Source organism: Solanum verrucosum, unplaced genomic scaffold, assembly GCF_900185275.1.
Source record: "Solanum verrucosum unplaced genomic scaffold, falcon-dt-bn FXZP01000163.1, whole genome shotgun sequence".
Classification (NCBI taxonomy): Eukaryota; Viridiplantae; Streptophyta; class Magnoliopsida; order Solanales; family Solanaceae; genus Solanum; species Solanum verrucosum.
In genome coordinates, this window is record NW_026020379.1 from 1,313,193 (window position 1) to 1,330,641 (window position 17,449).

Sequence of the window (17,449 nt, forward strand, 5' to 3'; positions counted from 1 at the left end):
CTAGTAAAAATAAAAGATATTTTTCAAAAATATTTTTCATTCATAAATCAAACACTAAAAATCTTTTCCGGAAAATATTTTCTACTCACCAACCAAACATGAGAAAATAAGTCAAAAATCAACTTGTTTTCGAGGAAAACATTTTTCCTTCATACCAAACACACCCAAAGAGTAAAATAGAGGTCAATTGGAGATGGTCTAAGAAACCACTTAATATCTGCAAATATTTCACAATGTTGATGTTAAATTAGATCTTAGACCTAACTTACATCCCAAAAGATAGCTCAAATGGAGGAGGATTGTTCAAACCTTATAAGGAGTTCACTCATCTCATTAACCACCAATGTGAGACATTTTGTCATTTTTTAACGGTTACTAACTTGAGATATATATATAAAATCCATAACCTTCAAATCTTGAGTATGCGTAAGAGATTCACTTATTCTCTAACCTATATATTATGCATCCATCATAGAAGTTGTACTTAGTAAAAAATAGAGCAGTACTTAACCATGGCCTATTATCTGGACAAGATCTTTCTTCTTTTATTTCTCTTCACACTTAGTTCTTCCTCAAAATCAGATAATATGACAGATATTGAAGCACTTTTTGTCATCAGGATCTAATACACATTCGATTATTCTCTTGCTTTATATTCATTACATCTTATTATTACTGTATTTCATTTCATTATTGTTTCGTTCTCAAGATCAATCTAACTCACGCGTCCTTAAACCACATTAATAAATCCATTTGTACCATTATTCAGATAAACATATACCTTACATTTTACCACGTCATCACCAATATGAGCATAAGCCAGATTTCAAAAAAGATAAATTTCCATTATTATTTAAAGCATAAATATTATTTCAGAAGATGTAGTACATTTTTTTTTTCTTCTAATAGACCATTAATCAACTGATACAGGTTGCATATTTTGTGCCTCTTTCCTGAGATCTTCATACAGAACAGATGACAAGTACCTCTCTCCAAAACTTGGATGTATTGTCTGAAATTCCAAAGGCAAAAAATTTAAGACAACTAATTAACATAACAAAATTGAGAGTCAACTAACATATTTTCATACCACTATGAGTTTTCCTTTGTTTTCTGGTCTGTTGGCGAGTCTAAGCGCGGCTACTGTATTTGCTCCTGATGATATACCAACCTATACAACAGAATGTTTGTTGTATGGTTAACAAGTTGAGGTCGGATATATGAATTCTTACTAAACAATATTTCGTTCTATAAAAGCTCATCTACTTGTACTATTCATATAATGCCATTTTAATAATGGAAAATAGATCAATGATGAGACAGTGAAAGATATGAAAACTCCATCTATTTAAAATTTTACCATAAGGCCTTCCTTCAATGCCAACTCCCTAGCCATGTTTACCGATTCTTCACTTGAAACCTGCAACAGAACAAACATAATTCATGTATTAATTGCCAAAAATGACTAATTGTATCAAAAATATTGGATTCAGTTGAACCTAGAGATAGTACACCCCATACACTTCTGGTTGTAGTTCTAATTAAACAAAACTCTGCAATTACATAATTCTTGTGCTATGCAAGATAAAGCACTAATAGTTTAGTGGTTGAAATGTATCCTACCAAGGTAAAGACAGGGGTTCGATCCCCAGATGATGCATTTTATAATAGTGAAATTTAAAAAACCAACATCCGGAGGTCAATATTTTCGTGTGTTCTGCTAGAGAAATGAAATCAAGAACTCAGCATACCATCAGAACTTCTTCCATTACATCCATGTCAAGGATATCCGGCTTGAATCCAACCCCATTGCCAGTTATTTCGTGAGGACCTGTATACAGTATTGACGTTCAGAAATCTATGTAGAACAAATTCTACTCATATGCCACAACAAATGAAAAAGAGAAAGAGACGTGTTATTTGAGACTATCTTTTTAGTTCTATAGTAATGATAGAAAGTGAAGTTAATTACCTGGTTTTCCACCATTCAATACATTGCTTTCAGTTGGCTCAATTCCATATATCTAGCAGGACAGGAGAAAGTATGTAAGAGCGATGATGTTTTGTTGTTTACACATTAAGCTCGCAATCACAAAATAAATTGATGGCAGGAAATACCTTGACATTAGGATTTTTCGATTTCAGATACTGTCCAACACCAGAGACTGTGCCTCCGCTTCCTATTCCCATGACAAAGATGTCAACATTACCTTGAGTATCTTCCCAAATTTCAGGGCCAGTAGTCTCAAAATGAGCCTGTGTCCAATGTCAATGTTGAATATTTGTTTTCGATGTAACAGAAAAGAATTTAAAATGCCCCTCCACTTTATGAAACATCTTTATTCTAATTTTCGTTCTACTTTAAGGTCATTCATAGCGGGACCAACCCTTGTCGAAGGGAATCAATTGACACTCAATCATTGAAAAATTACTCTACGTAGGTAAGTCAAATCTCTTTTTTTTTTTATGTATTTATATACTAATGTTGAATACCTTTGGCTTCCTCATGTATTTACTTATTTAAATTCTTGAATCTCCTTGGTGAAAATTAATCCTGGCTCCACCATCACATTAATCATCTCTTACTTGCCCTTGACTAATCAGAAGGAGCTTCCCCATAGACCCTAACCAAAGTGTAAGAGTAGAGGGTATGCATTTGAGCTTTTCTCTAAAATAGTGAAATCCACGTTGGAGCTCCGTCGAGGTCAAGGACAACTGCAAGATAATTTGCTAACGACAAAGATATGACACTTGGCCAAACTCAACCCAAAATCTAGTTTATGAGGGGAGGAGTGTCCAAGTCCATATAAACAGACCATCAGTCCATTCTCCAACCAACGTCAGACTCTAAACCCCCCACCCATGCTCAGGCCCAACTAGAGTGTAGATCGTGAGCCAAAACTGGGAATGAACCTTAGTCTAGTACCATGAAAAGCATGACACTTGAACCAAACTCAACCCCAAAAACTAGCTTTTGAGGGACCAGTCCATACCCTAACCAATGTGGGACTCTAACCTACTCTAAAAATATGATAATTATAGAAGAATAACATATCATAAAATACAATATAGGGATAAACTTGAACATTTTCCTATAATGGAAAGTCTAGTGATAGATGAGGGGATGGGGGAGGGAGCAAAATGAAGATGGAAAATTACTTACTTGAGTATTAGCTGGATTGGAGAATTGTTGAAGCATATAAGCATTAGGTGTGGATTCCAAAAGATCATAAGCTTTCTTAATAGTTCCTCCCATTCCTTTAGTTGGATCAGTGATCACTAAATCAGCTCCGAATGCTCTCATGGTCACCCTCCTCTCCAAGCTTGTATATGATGGCATTGTCAAAATCATTTTGTAGCCTTTCATGGCAGCCATAAATGCCATACTTATTCCCATATTCCCTGACGTTGGCTCGATTAGTGTTGTCTGCATATCATCCATAAAATATATAAGACATAAAACCTATGCAACAGCCAACAGGTATCTATCTGGTTCATATTATCTGTCTTTTAAGGTTTTCGTACACCTCTTAAGAAAGAGCCATGTTTACTTACTTTACCAGGGGTGATTAATCCTTTCTTTTCTGCATCATTGATCATAGCAAATGCTGGTCTGGTGGAAAAGGAAAAACTTTATTTCAAATTTCACAATAATGAAACATCCACTTAATATTTAGAAAAAAATCAAAAGAAGTAAAAATGATAATTTACCTATCTTTAATACTGGAAGTAGGCTGCATCATTTCTTGTTTAACAGCAATATAAGCACCACATCCTTCACTCACTTTGTTAAGATAAACCAAAGGTGTTTTCCCAATGAGCTGAATTGTGGAAATATTACAAATCAATCATATAATTTGTATAAAAGAAGAAAAAAATAGTGTTATCTTGAACGTGATAGCATTATCTAAATTTTGGTTACAAAGAATTCCCTTGTTAATTAATCACCTTAAAAAGGAATTTCAATTAATTAAGATAAAGTAGCCGAAGTGCAACGTCTAAATAATTAGTTAAGCACTAATATTACTAGTATATAGTATAATAATATATACAAATTTTATAGGTGACTAAATACCTTGGTACATTATTTGTATTTGAGTATTTTTTTAATAAATACCAAAGTACCACATAACGAATATCAATTTTTTTTTAAATGCATACCATATACTATTACACTCAAATCAGTGTATCAAATTTTTCGATTTCGGTATGATATTGATTTCTACCCTACCATGCCTATCATAAGTATAGATCGCGGTGGAATGGTTTGAATTCCTCCACCTTTATCTAGATATCTCAAACTCGAATCATAAAAGGGTGTTTGGATTGACTTAAAAGTTAGTCAAACCTATTTTTAAATCAATTTTTGACTTCTCAAAATGTTTGACAAATATAAAAAAAAAAAAAACTTAAAATAAGTTAGAAAGTGTTTGACAGAATTAAAATGACTTAAAATAAGTTTAAAATTACTTAAAATAAGTCAAAAAACCAAAAGTAGGTCTCCCAAAAATCATTTTGGTTTGACTTTTTTTATTTTTGACTTTAAAACTACTTTTTTTAAAATTAATCCAAACTGGCTCTAAAAATCATGTTAAGAGTGTTGGCTCCAAAATAAATCTTACAATAGATGTGTGATTCAAATTTAATCAAGCTTCGTACCAAACACCGTGAACCACCACCCCCTCCCCTCCCCGCCCCTCCCAAATATAAAAATTGTCTTTTTCTTCTTTGCTTCGATTAAAGTGAACTGACTACTTTCGTACTACCCCATTTTTATTACATGTGATACACTTTGATGGTATATAAAATTTAAAAATAAAATATTTTGTTTCTAAAATTTATTATCTATAAAAAATTTAAAAGTTAAATCATTTTAAAAAATAAATTAATAAAATATAAAACATATTAATTGAACAGGAAAGTATTGGCCCAAAGCCCCATACAGGCTTCCGTCACTGATTGCACATGCGGCACTATTTTCTGTTTTGGTTCTTTGACTTTCAGCACCATTCATAAAAGAATTTGTATTTTACCTTCTCATAAAAATTACTACTAGTACTTACTATATTAATATGACAATATTCTTTTAAATTTATTTGAAAAAATAATTAATTTTATTTTCTTATTCTTAAACTTGGCATCTATTCAAATTCCGCCACTAATAATAATATATTTTGTAATAATTTAATTTTAAAATATTTATTTAATTAATTTTGTTTTATTTAAATTATAACTTTGAAAAAAAAAATTCTTTCTTAAATTTTGTGTGCAATTAAGCTGTTCTCTTTATTTTTACTAGTCATATTTAGACTTAGCCATTCATTAAAAATATAATATTTAATATGATTATTTTACTAAACTATCTCTATTAATTGATATTTAGTATTATATCTTGAAAAATAATTTAGAAATAAATAATTAATACTAAAAATAAAATATAAAAACTATATGTTTTTGAGATGTGAAAAGTGATAAATGAAAATAAAAATATATTTTTAACATAACAAACACATAAAAGTGAACGAATAAAATAGTCTTTCTGTTCCTATTTATATGTCGTCCTTACTAAAATCAGATGTTTTAAAATATTTGTCATTTTACAAAATCAATACATAAATAACATTATTTTTTGTATTTTACCCTTGAGAGTTATTAGCTCTTAAAAGTATGTATTTGACTAACACAAAATAACTAAGTAATTAATTAATTAATTTTCATTGATCAAATTAATTAATTAAAATAAAATAATTTATGTTCATTGATTAAATATTTGATTTTAAATGAACACTAAATGAGAATATAATGACAAATTCACTTATTTTCTTGAAAAAACGTCAAATCTAAAATAAGGACAATAATAAAACGGAGGGAGTAGATTAGAAAAAAAAAACAAATCTTAAAAGTTCAAATAGTACTCCCTAAGTCCAATAATAGTTATTCAATAAATAATAGAAATAATATTACTATTTTATTCTTTGACTTTATTGAATTTAATATTTTAATAAATGTATTAGATAATAAATAATATTTAATAACAAGGTTAAAATAAACATAAAAGTTAAATTATCTCTTGATTTTTTAAACTAAACAAATATTATTAAACAACTATTTTTAATAGAGTATTCATCTATTGTTGGACGGATAGAGTATATGTCGTTTTCTCTTGGACGTGTGCCACTATAAATGATTTATTTTAGATTAAAAATTTCAATAACTCTTTTACTCTTTTTCTCTTTAATTTCGTGTCCAATTGAAAAGGACAATTTTTTTTTTATATAATTATATTCTTAATTAATTAATTTTGAAAACAATAAAACTTCTTGAAAATCATAATTTTTTAATTTATTCACTTCATAATTTAATAAGGATAAAATAATGTATTCACTATATTAATTATTATTGCTAATTAAAAGTAGACAAGTAATTTTATGTTATACCAGAGGACCAAAGAATATACAAATAGAGAAAGTGAACAAAAATGATGTGGGTCGTGCGCGACGGGTAGCAGGTTCAATGGTGTATTCAAGTAAATTGGATAATTAAAAGGTAATTCGGCATTAAATTCAAAAACTTTCACAAATTTTAGCCAAACAGTATAACAGATTATACATTAGAAGAGCAAATTTGACGCTTTTTCTACAGCTCCAGTACTGAAAATAGGAAGAAATAGAAAGAGAAAGTGAAAATACTAACTTGAGAAACTTGAGTTTTGATGTTTGTACCAGGAAGGTACTTTGGCAGATCTCTTAGCCTCTGAGCAAATGATGATTCACTCGAATAAAATCTGCTACTAAATGATCTTCTCCTTAGTAAGGACGCCATTGATGAAATTTGTTAGAAGTCGTAAATGCCTACTCACTACAATTTGTCTTCAAATTTGAAAGATAAGACACCCCTTTTATAATGGAAAATTAACATAAGGGACCCTCTTACCACATCTCTAAGGTATATACAGATGAATGCTTCATCCATCCTAATTATATATCTATTTTCAAAGTGTCACACTTGTTAAAAAAATAATTATTGTCATAGTGAATTTATTATTCTATCTCTATTAATTATAAAGTGGATGAATTAAAAATTTAAATTTTCAAGAAGTTCTACGTTTTCCAAACTAATTAATTAAGAGTATAATAAGTAAAACTAATTTGTCTTTTCTTGATTTATCAAAATTGATAAGTAATTAGAAACAACTATAAAAGAAAAAGTAGACAAGTAATTAAGGACAGATGAAGTATTTTCTATAGCTAAAAATAGAAATTTAGTATTACTTTTGTTTAAAAAAGAATGACCCAATTTTTTTTTAGTTTGTTTCAAAAGAATGACATATTTCTTTGTTTGATAACACTTTAACTTCAACTTTTCACGTGACATGTTTAAGACCACAAAATTAAAGGATATTTTTATATATTTGATATAACTTTAATTTAGAACCACAAAATTAAATATTTTTCTTTCTTTTTTTAAACTTCGCTTCAAGTTAAACTATGTCATTATTTTCAAAACAAAAGGAGTATAATTTTCTTAGCATGTACACACTCTCTCTATATTCTTTTTTTATTTATCAATTTTGAATATTGCACGCATTTTGAAAAATATTACTCCCTTTATATGTTATTATTCTAGGTTTTACATCTTTTAAAAATTAATTGTACGATTATTTAGTGATTTCTTAAAGTCAATTTTTTAAGAAATGAATACAAATTAATTTATTTTAATTAATTAAATTGACCAATGAATATGTATTAATCATTTTTTTTTATGTTAATCAAATTTATACTTTCAAGACTAATAGTTCTCAAGAGTAAAATAGAAAAAATAAAGTCATTTATTCATTAATTTTGTGAAATGACAAATATTAAGAATAATTTACTTTTAACAAGGACGGCATACAAATAAGACCAAAAAAAGTAATCAGTATAAGAATTATGTCACCACTCATGATATTCATAGTAATTGATATATAATCTTAAATCATAAAAGATAGTTTAATAATTAATTAATTGAATTATAATATGAAAAAAATATATTTTTTAATATATTAGAGTGGAAGGTGGACCTGTGATGGCTCAAGTGGGCATAACAAGCAGTGTATGCCGCCGCTATAGTCATTGGTCAAACCCCAATTTCAACTTTTATTTCTCCCCAATCTAGGCCAACCTACGTGCTATTGTCTTCATTCCTAATTATTTATTCATTTTTAAATTGACAGGTTCATAAAAAAAAAAAAAATTATTTGTTCATTTTTAAATTGACACATTCATTAAAGAAATAATGATTAATTTAGTACTTAAATTTTATACTTCTATTATTATAAAGTAGATGAATTAAAAATTTAAATTTTCAAAAAGTTTTATTTTTTTCAAAAAAATTAATTAAAAATATAATAGATAACAAAAATTATTAATTTTTATTTGTCAAAATAAAGTAAAAGGAACAGATAAAAATGAAAAAAATAGATAAATAATTAAGGATGGAGGGAGTACTACTACACATTATTATAGTTATTAAATATTAGTATCACATTCATTGCAAGGTTCTTTTTTCTATACCGTCATTCATTACAAGTTGAATGTTTTACTTTCTTTGTCTTAAAAAAATTGTAAGGTTCATTTAACTATCCGAAGGTTCGGACATATGAATCATAAATTGACATGTTTTACTATTTGTAGCATATCCAATGAACATACAATTCAAAGTCTTAGGTTCTATTTTGACCCGTTTGAGAATAGTTTCCTCATTTTCATTTCTCATATGGAATAGACTATATTGGAAATTGTTAGATCTCATCTTTCAAGAGTTATTGTTTGTATATACTTTACAAGCAATTCTCTATCAGGATACAACAAAGCCTGAACAAACAAAACCTTTTGTTGCTTCCTTTCTTAAAAAACAAAAGTTTTTTTTTTATTTGTTGCTCCCTTTCTTAAAAAAACAAAAGTTTTTTTATTTATTTGTTGCTCCCTTTATTAACAAATAAAACTTTTGTTCCTCTCTTTCTGAATAGACAAACTTTTTGTTGTTCTCTTTTGCTATAATGATAGCACCCCCACAAAATTTGTGCTAAACCTGAACTTATAAGTATGACATTCAACATTTCCTTCAAAGTTCAATTTTTTGCTGTCAACAATTTCATTAGATTGAGGTGAGTATGTGTAGTAATTTGATGGATGATTCCATTTTTCCAAATATATTTCTACAAAAGAAGATTCATATTCTCCACATCGATCACTTCTAATCATGACAATCTTTTTATCCAATTGATTTTCAACTTCAGTTTTATATTGTCTATATGTTTCTATTGTTTCATCCTTACCATTTTGCAAATAGACATAACACTATCTAGTGCAATTGTCAATAAAATTTATGAAACACTTTTTCCCACAAAGAGATGATGTTGACTTTATATCACAAATGTCAGTCTAAATTAATTATAAGGGATTAAAATTTCTTTCAACAACCATACTTGACATTTTGATTTATTGCACTAGAAGTTAGGCAAAACTTCTAAGTTGATAAGTTTTTGCAAGGTTTTGTAATTGACATGTCCCAAGCGTTCATGTCACAAACAATTTGATTCAAGCAAGTAAGATCAAACATAAATATTGAGTTTGAAAAGACCTTCCGTGAGGTAACCTTTTCCTACAAATATTTTGTACTTTACTTTCTATAACTCTGTTAAATACATATATTGTTTTAGAATCAGCGCCTTGTCATATGTCCTTTTCAGAAGGACCTTTCCATAACATTCAATTTGTTATAGAATTACCTATGACCATAGTCTCATCAGTTCAATAAGGGCAGTATGACCCAAAGATTTGCTTTACAACACAAACAATACAAGTCACTTTTCACCAATGTTCATGTCTATACAAATAAATTTATTTTAATAAACATATCTTTTCATGAAAAATCACAATATTTTAAGTGACACTTTTTTCATCAAAGAATACAATTTTTTTGAACAAGTAATACAATTTTGTGATTTTATACTAGTCATAGCATATACTAGTAAAGAGAGACTCAACGACCACGATATCAAATATACTTCAAGAATTTTGTGGGTCGACCATAATACAAGAATGTCATTAAATTTCATATCTTGTACTTTCAAATTTAAATTAGATAGTAAGTCTAATTTTGTCTTTATCACAAGTAAAGAACCCACATTTTAAATAGGCGGATTGACCTGGGAGGCCCCTGTACTTGGCTTCGTTTGTCACATAGGCCCTTCTACTCACGACTTTGCCAGATGAACCCTCAAACCCACTGAAACACAGCATTTTAAACCCTTTTGACTTCGCGTGCACTTCAAACACACAATAAAAATAACACTTCATCATCCATGTTAGATTTTTAATGACACGTCATTTATTTTTAATTTATTTAAAATTTTCAATTTCTTTTTCACTATGTTTCTCCCTCACCATCTCTATCCTTGACTACCTCCCTCCATTTTTTACACCAAAATACACCATTGCAATCTTACATCCTTACCTGAAAAATTGCCTTAAATAACTATAATCCTCCGTTCTTCTCCAAATTTTCACCGTTCACAACTTTCTGTCATATTTTTTTGACCAACGTCTCTGTCCACCACTTGAACCACCATGAATCCGTTTTCTCCATTATTGCCGACGAACCACACTAAAGTATCTGAATATTTTCTAACACTGACGAACCACACTAAAATATCTTAATATGCTAACATCTTCTTACAATTTTACACAATACATTTCACCTAATTTTACAAAAACATACAACAATCACTCTTCACTCTCCAAAATCACCGGATCTTTGTCACTTCACCACATGTAAATTACCCCTCCCCTGTTTTCTTAATAGCTTCTCTCCACATAATTTTATCTCACAAATACTGAAAAAATTACAATTTTTGAAAGAGAGAGAAATGGAAATTGGATTGGGGAAGAATGAGTGGGGGAAGAATGGGTGGTAGTAAGAGAAAAGAAATTGGGGAAAAAACAAAGAGGGTGACATATTTTACATTTATTTATTTGTTTTGTTTTTTTATTCAATTTTTCTTTATCTTTTAATTACTTTTAGTCCAAAATTTTATGTTTACGCTCCTTTAACACGTGAAATCACGTGTTTGTTTCAGCTCAAAGATTAAGTTGCTATGTAGACTAGGTCAATGGTCAGAGGGGTTTAAAATGCTCTATTTCAGTGGGTTCAAGGGTTCAATTGGCAAAGTAATGAGTAGAAGGGTCCATGTGACAAATAGAGCCAAGTATAGGGGCCTCCCAGGCCATTACGCCTTTTAAATATGTTCTCAAAAATATTTTTCAAGTATTTGAAATTATTTTCCACATATTTTTTCCATGCTTTCAAATTGTATACCATCAAAATACATATTGGCAACACGAAACCTTTTTTTGCAGTTTAATCTATAGAAACACCCATTGCATGCACAAAAATCACTAATTTTATGTCACTAGTGTTTTTTCCCCTTTTTGTCAGAATTAGACAGACCACTTAGTATTTAAAATACTAATAATAAAGATTCAATCTTTATACCACTTGTGTCTAGTTTAACGATGAAGTTTTCATATTCTTCTAATCGTTAACCAAATGAACCTTGAATTCTAATGAAGTTTTTATATTCTTCAAATCAATTTCACATTTAGACAGAGTAGTAAACCAAAAAGGTTTTAATCTCTAGAAACCTCAAATACAACATTGTTTCTAGCTAACGATGAAGATTTATCTTTTTCAAATCATTTAGCCTTAATATTTCTGACGAAGATTTTGTACTCTTCAAGTCAGAATATTCATTTAAACAGAGTATTTAAAAAATTGGTCTTCAAATCAATGTACAATCTGATTTGTTCGTGAAGTTCTTAAATGCTTCAAACCAAAGGAGTAAAAAATCAGAAGATTTTAGTCTTCGAAAGTCATACACAATCAAATTTCACATGGAATAGAAAATTACAAAAGTTTTTTTTCTCCTCTTAACAGACTACACATTAATAATAATAAAGATATATTCTAAGATCATCATATAATAAACATCTATCCTAACATTTATTATGAAATAAATCTCATAACTTATAAATGATAGAAAAATAATAATCAAGGGAAATAAAGATAGAACCTGAATTTACCCCCATTGAATCATATTCTATTTGTCAGCAATGATTCCATGCAAGTCACTTTTCTTGCTAATTTTTTTTCTTTCTTTCCCAATTTCCATCATATTCCAATTTTCCTTAGAAGACATTGAATTTCAACGAGAAATTAAACTCATGTTCAAATATTGTTAGGAGACAACATCTGTTCATAGTTATATAAAACTAAGAATATAGGAAAAATAATTAAAGTACACATCTTAGCCTTTGTGCACAACATAACTTTTCTAACTGAAAAGAAAACTAAAGGGGTTCAATGCTTGAATGCACTTGGAAAGAAAATAAAAATAATCTTACCCATCCAAGAAAAACTTACTACATAAAATATACTCGAACATATTAAAGTAGTACTAATTCACCCCAAATCTCTTTTATCATATGATAAAATAATTCTCTTTTTCTTTCTTTTTTCCAATAAAAAGAACACAAAAGTAATTTCTTTACCACTGAAAATACCAATAATTAGATATCTTACGCGTTATCTCATGTATTCAGATTAGCAAACAAGAAATAATAAAAGATGAAAAGAAAAACAAAGAACTATCCGAGTCCACATAACTCACTGTGTCCTTAAGAAATTTAATCCCCTCAAGTACTCGAGGTTGCAGATTAATTTCTCCCAAGATAAAACGGATTAATCATAAAGAAGTAGCGGTACCTCAAACTTCAATAATTTCAATGAACTCAAAATGACAGCAACGAATCACATACACAGACACGACCGATCGATTTTGTTTTGTAAGAAATGTATGCAAGAGAAGGGAAGAATTCGATGCAGAAAAATGAGAGAAAACCTCTCTATTTATAGCCAACAAAGGGTAAAGATCACAACTCTTTGGAAAGAAGACAACCTTTCACAAAGGTCACAACACTTTGGAAAAGGCACAACCTTTCAAGCGGTCACAACCCTTTAGAAAGGACACAACCTTTCATAAAGGTCACAACCCTTCGGCATAGTCACAACCCTTCAGGAGATTCACAACCATTCATTTCCTGTTCATACCTTTAAAAGCCAACAGTAACTAGTGGACACATACATTCCAACAACTTTCAACAACATACTACACTCGATCATGATCAAAATGCTTCAAATGATGTCTAACCGGAACAAAAATTGAGAATGCATAAGAAAACTTTTATACGAATTTTCTCTGAAAAACAGGGCACACTTAGGCTGCTGTTAGTTTTGCTTTTCACGGCATGTTTAAACAATGTAAGTTGAGCTCATTTAGAAAATCTATTCATTTTTTAAGATTGTAGTTAACCAATGGATTACTACTGTTACGGTCTGTAAAGAGTGAAACTTTTGAACTATTTGAGTTTGCTCTCTTGACTATTTTCCAATGTGCTGAGAACCCATCAAAATAATTTCCAATGGTACAAGTTACATTTGTTTAAATTATTATAAAGTCATGATCATAATACTTTTTCTGTGTATAATATTAATATTTGAATTCATGTTTTCGACTACTTTTTTCTTTTTCTCAAGTTGATATTTCCCTTTTAATTCTTTATTATAATGTGAGGGTTGAGTTTGTGGTGGGAAATTATGGGTGTTCTTTGGCGTTTGTAACTGAGGGTGTGTTTGGTATGAAAGAAAATATTTTACAATTTTCTCATATTTAATTGCACATATTTGAATAAAAAATTGCCAAGGAACACATTTTCCTCTAATTCCTGGATAATGACTTCCTTAAGGATCAAAGGGAGTAAAAAAAATCACTTATTTTCATTCGGCAATCAAACACCAAAAAATAAATAAGAAAATCACTTATTTCTAGAAAACATTTTTCCTCCTAATGAACGCACCCTAAATATAATCATTCAATAGTATTTAAAAAAAAATTAATATATGTACTTTTATTTCGTCAAATTTAAAGTTTATGTTTCATATTATTGAAAAAAAAACTCTTATATTGTTTGGACTCTTGAAAAATATTGATGGGTGTGTCGAAAGAAAGTGATACAAATTGGAAAGAAAGTGATGAAAAAAATGATCATCCGGTCCACTCATCACGATTATTAGAACGGTAGTTTTAGGTATATCTACATTTTTATTGTCATTATTATTGGTGTATGTCATTACTTATTATTTTGTAATGTGTCTTAAGGTACCCACTAGAGTTATTAATTATAGGATCTGCTACGTTAGCTCCACTTGCCACAAGGACAAACATCAAACATACCTGCATAGACGCCATAACAATGGAGATATTTTAATTGGTATTGCTTGTGTTGAGATTTAATAACTCAATTGTATTATGTTATTTATATGTTACCACATGCGATAAGTTCTTACCTGTGTTATTAAGAGGTTATGAATAGATATTCAAACTGTTATAATTCAATCCTCTCTTTTGTGTCATTTGAACATGTGCAAGGATTTTAACCATAACAGAAAATTAATTAGTTGAGGTCCTGAATAGCTTAATGATTCTTTCGGGCAATTTTATGTAACAATGATGTAGTGTTGGGTCCGTGCTAGTACGGACTATACCCCTAGTATACAAAAAAGTGAAAGAAAATAAACATTATTTTTTCTATATCATTACACATATCAAGTTAAGAATTAACTTGGTATGTGGAAGAATTAAGTTCATGTCATTATGTGTCTACATGACATAACAAGCATTAGGGTTGTCATCACTGAACCACTGAGGGCCATATACATAATGAACAAAGTATGGAATTTCACCTTCCTTGGTTTTTGCCTCTACTTTCTTCACTTCCTTAAATTCAATAATTTTTTCTTCAATTTTTACTTTTTCTTTCACTACTTCCTTCTTTTCCTCTTCTTTCTTCTTTACGATTTCTGCGTGTTTGCCAAATGTTTTTGTTACATACGTCACAAGTTTTTCAGGCTCAAGTATTGTCTCAACTGTTATAGTTTGAGCTTTGAAGTTTGTTTTAACACTATATATACCTGCAAACAATAAATGCATATAAAAATAGATATTATCGACGAAATAATATATCTCTGAAAACATAAATCTTATTGGACTATATATTTTTTACCTTTGTGTTTGAGTAACCTCCTCTCTAGATCAACTTCACACTTGTTGCAATGCATGTAAACTTTCAATGTCGTTGTATTAATAGTTTCCTTCGAGATTCAATAGAAACAACCCAATTGACTCAATTCCTAAGTAAATGTTTGATAAATAAATATTTACGTAAAATAATATTTTACTGTTCAAAATTTTGAAGAAAAAAAAAAGCACAATATTCAAAAAAAAAAAAAAAGGATTAAAATGTCTTTAACATATTAGAAATGGCTTTAAAATGTCTTTTTTTTGCCTATTGAATTAAATTTACCTCTCTTTCTACCTATGGTCTCCTTTTAACTTATTGGATCAAGTTTGCTCCTAACATTGTTTATAAGCTTTAAACTATTCTTCCATTAATGACAATTATATTCTACTTAACTAAATTTTAATTGACCATATTGCCTTTATTTATTGGTCTACCTAAAATTCTAACCCAACCCATCCATAACTCAACTTGACACAAAAACCGTTTTAAATTATTAACACATCTAAGCCATTATTTTTAAATTACTAACACATACAAACAATAAGTGATTAGTATGCTCTAACTGCTCCAATAAATCAAAGTACAACCTTCAAATATTGAAGGGTTATGAACAATCCTAGCCAACAATTAGACATTTGGTGAGGGTTTTTACCGAAAGGAAATTTTAAAAAGTCGACAAAAATCAAAACTGAAAACCTGACTTTTGTTGATTTAATTTGATTTAAGAGTTTAAAAAGTCAACACAATTCCTTTGACTTGGTAGTTGAGAAACCTAAATGATCAATAAATAAAGGCCACATAATTGAATAAAAATTAATAAAAAGTAATATAAATATGTCATTGAAGGGACAATTTTAGACCTGTAAATAACATTCGAAAAAAAAAATGGATCCACCGGATGGAAGAATGGCAATTTTAAAGCATTTATAAGACGTTAAGAGCATTTCTAATCATGTAGATAAAAAGGCAATAAATTTGATCTGTTAAATAAAAAGGAGAATGAATTTAATCTAATAGGTAAAATGAATACAATTTTAGACATTTCTAATATGTTCAGAATATTTTTTGTAAAATATTACTATATGGAAGTGTCCACGGAAACTTGAATTAATTATATGAAAATTTGGATTACTGATATAAAATATAACAAATATTATTTTTTAAAATTATATTGCCATCTGAAATTGCATTAAATGAAGAGAATTAATATTTGATTTTAACTTTTATAGATTGATCAATGCATATAAAAGAATTTCTATATTCTCAAATTATTTTAAAAAATAAATAAACCACAACTGTTAATAATTAGAAAATAAAAAAGGTGATTTGGTGTAGCATATGAAGCATACCAATGTAAATAGTATTTACATCATGACTTATGCAATAAAATTTTTATACTGAATTATAATAATTTAACATCATGAATATTAAGTTATAAATAAAATAGATACCTTTTTGAGTTGGTTTGCGTTTTCAATCTTGGCCTGTGATACTAAGTGGACTTTGTTTTTAGTCCATTTCTGTAAACGTTGGTGAATTTTGTTTGCGTCAATAGCACCTTTTACTGTAACCTCATCTTTCTCGAATTTCACATCCACACTATGAACTCCTGACCCATGTGGCTCATATTGAATATCATGAAAATACATAAAAATTATAACAAATTAAATCAAAAGAAATATATAAATGTTGAGTACCTTGAGTTGACAAGAGTGGTTTTCTAATATCATGTGCACATTTTGGGCAGTGAAGACCAACTTTGTAAACTGCACTAGTTACTTCTATTTTCTTCTCTTCTTTAGACATGGCATTCAACATTTACTACAAACAAGAGAATCAACAATTTCAGATTAATAAACAACAAAATTGGTTGGTGGGAATAATTAGCCGATGGTGGTTCACTAGTATGTGGAAGCTTCAATTAAGGGAAAACCTCCAAATTTAATATATATACATGAAATAATATCTTTGTGAACACCTAATTATTTACTAAACTTAAAAGGATTTTCACCATTTTTAATACTTAAATATTATTATTTTTGTAGGTTTATATTTGAAATAAATGAATAAAAAAAATCTGAAAATTACAACAAATTATATGCTCTCTTTATATTTAAATTTTACCAGTCTAAAATAATAGTCCTGAAAGCAAGAGAATATCCAATGCATGCCGATAGAGATCAAAGAAGAACTATTAGGTGACTCGTCAATGGTTTCTTCTTGAGTGGCGAGATCTTATATAAAAGGACTCCATATTTGAATCTATTGCG

General features: G+C 29.0%; 2 protein-coding genes across 2 annotated transcripts; both read right to left on the bottom strand.

Moving 5' to 3' along the window:
• Nucleotides 1-903: 903 nt before the first annotated feature.
• Nucleotides 904-6,872, bottom strand: LOC125838915 (bifunctional L-3-cyanoalanine synthase/cysteine synthase 1, mitochondrial). The gene is made up of 10 exons (XM_049517915.1): nt 6,694-6,872; nt 3,712-3,821; nt 3,556-3,613; nt 3,164-3,427; nt 2,119-2,256; nt 1,973-2,024; nt 1,752-1,831; nt 1,361-1,420; nt 1,091-1,171; nt 904-1,012 (listed from the first exon to the last, which is right to left on the bottom strand). The coding sequence occupies exons 1-10, from the start codon at nt 6,820-6,822 to the stop codon at nt 914-916; spliced, it is 1,071 nt and encodes a 356-aa protein (XP_049373872.1). The 5' UTR covers nt 6,823-6,872; the 3' UTR covers nt 904-913.
• Nucleotides 6,873-14,758: 7,886 nt separating this feature from the next.
• LOC125839058 (heavy metal-associated isoprenylated plant protein 4) lies at nt 14,759-17,065 on the bottom strand. The gene is made up of 4 exons (XM_049518037.1): nt 16,877-17,065; nt 16,631-16,788; nt 15,162-15,249; nt 14,759-15,069 (listed from the first exon to the last, which is right to left on the bottom strand). Exons 1-4 carry the CDS (start codon nt 16,995-16,997, stop codon nt 14,759-14,761), a joined length of 678 nt encoding a protein of 225 aa, XP_049373994.1. The 5' UTR covers nt 16,998-17,065.
• Between the last annotated feature and the right edge of the window lie 384 nt (nt 17,066-17,449).